We start from the raw sequence: 6000 nt of genomic DNA, 5'->3' as shown, positions 1-6000 counted from the left end.
GTCATTCCAGTGTTCATTCATCCCACCTTGCCAGTAGGCAGCAAGTATAAAGAACAACGTGAAACTACAGCTGAAGAGTTGGAACATTATGAAAAGCTTCAACAGAAGGGTGGCGCAGGCCCAGCCCACATTATCCAGACAAAGGCATTTCTAGCCTCAGAGGCCTTCAAAGACACTAGGGAAAGCAACATTAGCCTTGCTGACCTGCTCACCTTAGGCAAATAGTTAACTTCTTGCTCTGAAAAGAACTTTAAGCAGCCTTTACAGAACAAGGTTCATAGGATGCCAAAAGAAACTTTTTGGACAAGAGGAATGATCACTGAACTCCCATTTAGTTTTCCAGCAGAAAGTTTTATTCTCATTAAGGACAAGGAAATATCAACCAACTGCTCCATTAATAGACACAGATTAAACAAGCCCTGTTAAGCACTTTCTACTCAACATGTGAAAAAACAGAGTCTAAAGACATCATGTGTCCAAACTGTTCACATTAAAACTTGAGCTTATCCTTTATTGTAAGCTCAAGTGATGTTGCTTCTGTGTATAGCAAAGGGTGGAAACAATTTAAATTACCAGAACAGCTGTGTTTAACAAGTACTGAAGCACTGGAGTTTTGACTGCATTTACTGGTGTGCTATTAGACTGCTTTCCTTCAGAGCCTCAGGCAGACTTGCAGAAAGCCACAGCAGAAAAACGAACTTCTCCTTTTTCACGTTCTGTGAATTGCCTGCAGATCTTAGCAGAATCCTTAAAAGAAAAAAGGCTCTTTAGATGACTGGAACACATTGACTTAAAAAACAAAAAACAAACAACACAGAGACCCTAAGACACTTCAGTTCTCCTCTGGGTCCCCATGGCTAAGTTACGTGATCTAATAACACCAGTTAATACATATGCTTAACAGATACCTAGCTCTGTGGCACAGTACTGCTTTGTTACCAGCTTGCACATTAAGTAGGTACAACCACTACATACTAAGAGTGCCCCACCATCCTTTTAGAAGCCAGGGAAACAGCAAGTGAGAAGTTTTACCTTCAATAGCAAGTCATCTGAGCTTGTGCCATGGTTTACAGGAAATGGCAAACGCCCATCTGTGAAAGAAAGGCCCATCAGCACTAAAACTGAGTATGAATGAGCAGAATTCAATATGGTGATGTGAGAAACCAGTATACAGAATCTGAACATAGAATAAATTGTCAATACAAGGAACAAAGTATTCCCAGCTCTGTAGTAGATGACACACCTTACAAGAGTACATAGGCATTCAGTGCAACTCACCTTCAGTTAAAGTATAAGTAAAACTGTAATTGGCTTTGACAATGTCATTACAGAGCTACAGCAGTAGCAAGTTCCTAGCCAGAGCCACCAACACTGCTATACAGTGCAAAGCAAACCCTGCCTAACTCCAGAGCGCTCAGGAGCTTACCCAGTTCATACAGATGTCCATCCACATTAGCAAACAGGATGAAGTGGAAGTTCACACTGTTGTCCTCAACCTTAAGGCAAACCATTAGACACATCAGTTAGACTAAGAAAAGTCTACTACCATATTTAGTAAAACCCCACTTGTTACTACAAGACAAAGGAGTTGTCTAGAAGAACACAAAAGCATTAATAACCTGATTCAGCTTTAGTAGCCTCTGCAAGGCTTCTATACATTACTATACATTAAAGTGCCAAAGCCCTAATATTCAGCTCCCTAGACACAGTCTGAACTCACATTTCAACACATTTGATAAACAAATCCTGCATTCACCCATCAGTTATTATTTAGCCTGTCTCATGAGCTGTGACAGCTGCCTGACAGACAAGAAATAGCACTGCTCTAGCACCTTCAATATCCTCTTGCCCCAAGATTGTACTTATTCATATCTTACCCGACACTGTCCTTCTTGTGCAACAGAGTTGTGGACTTCTTGTATAGCCTTAAGAGAAAGCAGATAAAGTTAATGCACCCCTTAAGTGATGATGCTGACAGCTATTTATGTACTTCACATACCTTATTATTTGCAAAACGCTTAGCTCTCTCTTCAGGGGACAGATCAGCTGTTTCATCAAGAAATTTCTTCAGGGCAGATCCCTCATCTGCGCAAGAGAAAAGATTTTCTTCAGCACAGGTAGAGAAACAGTTACTATTCAAACAGCCCACACCACTCAATGCTCACTGCGTTAACTAGGAACAATTACTTTCAACCTGAAACCATCTCCAGTATAAGCATACTGCAACTACATCAATTTACCAGAAGCTATTGATGACAAGCTGCACAAACAGCCAGAGTTCAAGTGCCTCAGGGTACTCCAAATACTCATCTTGGAACAGACTTACAAATAGAAGTTGGCTTTTTCCATTTCTCCCCGCAGGTCTGGCAGAAGCAAAGTCATATCTTAAAGCAAGATACTAGCTACAGGACAATTTCATCTATGCATGTTGCTATAAGACACTTGATTTGTCTTCCTGAAATTGAGAATCTACAGACATACATGCCACTCGCTCATGCTAAGCTTGCTTTGGCTTTTCATGGCTTGAATTAGAAGAACAGCACTAAGACATACAAGAGTTCCTATTCTTACCTGAAATACACACTATAACATCTGTATCATTCAAGAGCACGCTCACAAAAGTCTCTCCAGAGTAAAGGAACGGTGGTCGTATCTTTCTTCCCACACATCTTTAACTTTGTATAAGAAATAGCACACCACCCAAGGGGTTCAAGTTTTCAAGACAATGGCAGCAATTCATTTTCCTTTGCAGCTCCCTGTTCTGAACAGTAAACACTACCCAGACTTAATGACAAACCTTTAACAAGAATTTGTGATCCTGTTTCCTAGGAAACAGGAGCTTCCAGGCACCAATTACCTGGACTAGTTTTATGTCTTTTTACACAGGAGAATCAGAACTGTCCACTTCAGAAAATACACTTCCATACTATTATCACCCCATATGGCTTCCCTCACAGAAAGATGGGCATCTTTAAAACTGATTTATAGACTGTATCAAGCAAGTCCATCTACACTAGACATAACTAGCACTAAGAATTTTCTGTTCAGTTGACATCAATGCCAATGGTTGCTTCTATACATAATGTTTCCTAGTTGTAAATACACTGGTCAGTCCTGTATGTTCTCTTCCCCATCCTGCAATGCTTATCTACCAGGATAGGAGCCAAAATAAGTACAAACTGCTGAAGTGACATTATCTCCTAGAGAGGAAGGACCCACTTTGAAACTAAAGTTATATAGAACAACCACTCAGCTTTCCACTGTTGCAAAAACAACAACAAAAAGCTGGGAATTCAGGTATTTTAGAATATTAATACTCACCAAGTTTAACTTTGTCTTTGTTATTAGCAACGGCATGTATCAGACCGATTGTCCCACAGGAGTTACTGACAGTCTGCTTCAGGAAATACACCTTGGAACTGATTTCTTGGTCCTTTATTTTCTCAGTCTGTTGTTTCCTAAAGTTCTCATGCTGTAAACAGGGAATTGTTTTCAGTCTTTCACTATAGCATTATCTTTTTATTGTGCATATCACCATACAGACAGGCATACAGGAGAGCCAATAGCGGGACTAGATGGAAGAACTTACCCATAAAGTCATCTTCATGGCACAGGTCCAGTAAAGCATTATCTGTCTATCCTGGATGCAGGCCAAGCCTTAATGGACTACCTACATGACTTCATCACATCCTAAAGCATTGTTCTTCATTTCTCCACCTGTGTTGTACGCTGGAAATAGCTTAAGGGGAAGTCATAATGGATAGGCTCTTTATCTCTTCTCTCAATTGTTTTACCTATTTGATGAGACCACTCAGCATATCTATACAATAGCTTGCTTTTGTACCTTTACACTACTTCCCTTCATTAATCCATGCCCATTGGAACAGCACGTAGATCAACATAAAAGGTTATAACCCTCCTTTCCAAGCATTTGTTAAGCACAGTTCATCTTCGAGTGCACCTCCTCATAGTTCTTCAGCATGTTGCGCTGCAGGCATTACCACGCAGCTGTAGCTCATGCCTCCCTGGACCCAGTGAGTGATTCAGCAAGATGCAGAATCACCACTCCTCACACTCAAGACTGCCAACAGCATCGCCTTTAGTCTGGTACACAGAGAAAAGCACAGGAGGCACGTTAAAATAAGAGCCCTTGTTGTTTGGTTTTTTTCCTTATTTTTCTCCCGTTGGAGCTGACTGGAGGCCATGGCCAGGCACCACATCACCCCACTGCAGCCCGGCAGGGCCACACCCACCGCAGCCAGCTGATGCCGGCAGATCACTGTGGGCATTGGCTCAGAGCAGATGCAGCCCGGGGCAGCGGGCCGGACACGGCCGCCCACCAGCTGGGCGCGGGGCGCCTACCTGCTCGGTGAGGGGGAAGAGCAGCAGCAGGGCGCAGGCCGGGCTGGGCACGGAGCCCAACGCCTCCTCCTCGAAGCCCAGCACGTCCACAAAGCGCCAGCCGGGGCTCACCCCGAGGCGGGACAGCACCTGCGGAGCACAGCGAGAGCGTTGGGGCCGCGCCCCCGTGACACAGCACAAAGCGGCGCCGCCATCGCCGCCCGCCCGGGGGCGAGACCCCGCGCAGCCCCGCAGGTGCGGCTACCGCCGTCCGGGAGCGTAGAGGGCGGAGGGAGAAGGAACGGCCGGGCCGAGGCGGGGACTCACTTTGTTCAGCATCTGGAAGACAATGAAGGGGACAGAGGTGAGTAAGCGCAGTCAGCGCAGCCCGCCCATCCCGGCCCCCCGCGCCCAGCCCCCGCGCACCTCGGGGTTGATCTCCATGGGCTGCCACGCCATGGCTCAGGAGGGACGCTGCCTGCGCGCTGCTCCGGCACTATTCCTCAGCACGGCACCACCTGCTCGCCGCTCCTCGCTACTGTCGACGCTGCAGGGCGGAGCCGCCCACCGGCTGATATATAGAGGCAGGCCGGCCCACTCCGCGCCGCCGCGGGGGGAGAGGGCGGAGCAGCGCAGGGAGGACCCCGGCCCGTCGGTGCGGGGAAAGTGCTAGAAGCGGGGGGGCTTTCCCCCGCCGTCCCGGGGGTGTCGGGCCATGTCCCGCGGACCACCACCGGGTAGCACGCTAGTACTGGGGTATTGGGGTCCCCAGACCTGTCTGCGTGTGGCGGTGGTGTGCGGCCCACAGTGCTGCCTTAAGGGCTGCCTTGGATGAGGGGCCGGCGTTCCTCAGGGCAGCGGCCAGGCCTCATCCTATGGCTGCCCCGAAAATGCTGCCTTGCTCATGTGCCAGAGCAGTGGTTGTCAGGAAGGTGTTTGTCTGCATTGGGACGCCTGGAAATTCAGGCCCTGCTGCGTGTGTGTCGTGTGCAGTGTGTATAGCAGTGTCAGTATTCAACACAGGTGTTAGATAGTGGTTAAAATTACAATAGGATGATAAAGCTGCTGTCATCTGCGTGCTGATTGCATCCCTGCAGTCTGAATCTGTTCGTCAAGAACAGTCCGCTGCAGTTAATAACATGCAGGGCTTCTCATTTCTTGTTTGTGACCTGAGGGTTTCTGCATTCCATGTCTTTGGCCGAGAATGTCTATGAACAAGGAAACAAAGCCATCCTATGCAAGATACTGGGAATCTCATTTGAGGAACACAAACAACTGCCCTGTTTCTGCTAAAGAGCCAGAGAGAGCCTTGTCAGTGAACTAGGGATGCCTCACTGTTACCATCATAGAATTGCTTCAATTGGAAGGGACCTCTAAAGGTCATCATCTAGTCCAGCTCCTCTGCAATGAACAGGAACGCCTACAGCCTGGTCAGGTTGCTCAGAGTTCCATCCAGCCTGACCTTGAATGTCTCCAGGGACAGGGCATGCACCACCTCACCTGTGCAAGTACCTCACCACCCTTATTGTAAAAAGCTTTTTCCTTATATCCAATCTAAATCTCCCCTCATTTGGTTTGAAACCATTTCCCCTTCTTCTGTCACAACAGACTCTGACAAAGAGTCTGTCCCCTTTTTTCTGGGTATCATTCCAATCAGTG

At 46.9% G+C, this 6000-nt stretch overlaps 2 protein-coding genes across 3 annotated transcripts in view; one reads left to right on the top strand and one right to left on the bottom strand.

Annotated features, from left to right (window-relative positions):
* Positions 1 to 330: 330 nt before the first annotated feature.
* Positions 331 to 4916, bottom strand: UCHL1 (ubiquitin C-terminal hydrolase L1). Its single transcript, XM_072336676.1, has 9 exons — positions 4768 to 4916; positions 4669 to 4680; positions 4363 to 4491; positions 3322 to 3472; positions 2000 to 2085; positions 1878 to 1925; positions 1427 to 1496; positions 1033 to 1091; positions 331 to 747 (listed from the first exon to the last, which is right to left on the bottom strand). The coding sequence occupies exons 1-9, from the start codon at positions 4798 to 4800 to the stop codon at positions 661 to 663; spliced, it is 675 nt and encodes a 224-aa protein (XP_072192777.1). The 5' UTR covers positions 4801 to 4916; the 3' UTR covers positions 331 to 660.
* APBB2 (amyloid beta precursor protein binding family B member 2) overlaps positions 4532 to 6000 on the top strand; it is a 159773-nt gene continuing 158304 nt past the window's right edge. For both annotated transcript variants that reach the window (XM_072336661.1, XM_072336654.1), the window contains exon 1: positions 4532 to 4705. The gene's annotated coding sequence lies outside the window, so the exon portion shown is untranslated. The remainder of the gene's footprint in view (positions 4706 to 6000) is intronic.

The sequence above is a fragment of the Excalfactoria chinensis genome, chromosome 4 (genome assembly GCF_039878825.1).
Source record: "Excalfactoria chinensis isolate bCotChi1 chromosome 4, bCotChi1.hap2, whole genome shotgun sequence".
In the NCBI taxonomy this organism is placed as follows: Eukaryota; Metazoa; Chordata; class Aves; order Galliformes; family Phasianidae; genus Excalfactoria; species Excalfactoria chinensis.
Note: the sequence above shows the minus strand (reverse complement) of the source record. Positions and strands in the feature narration are given on the sequence as shown.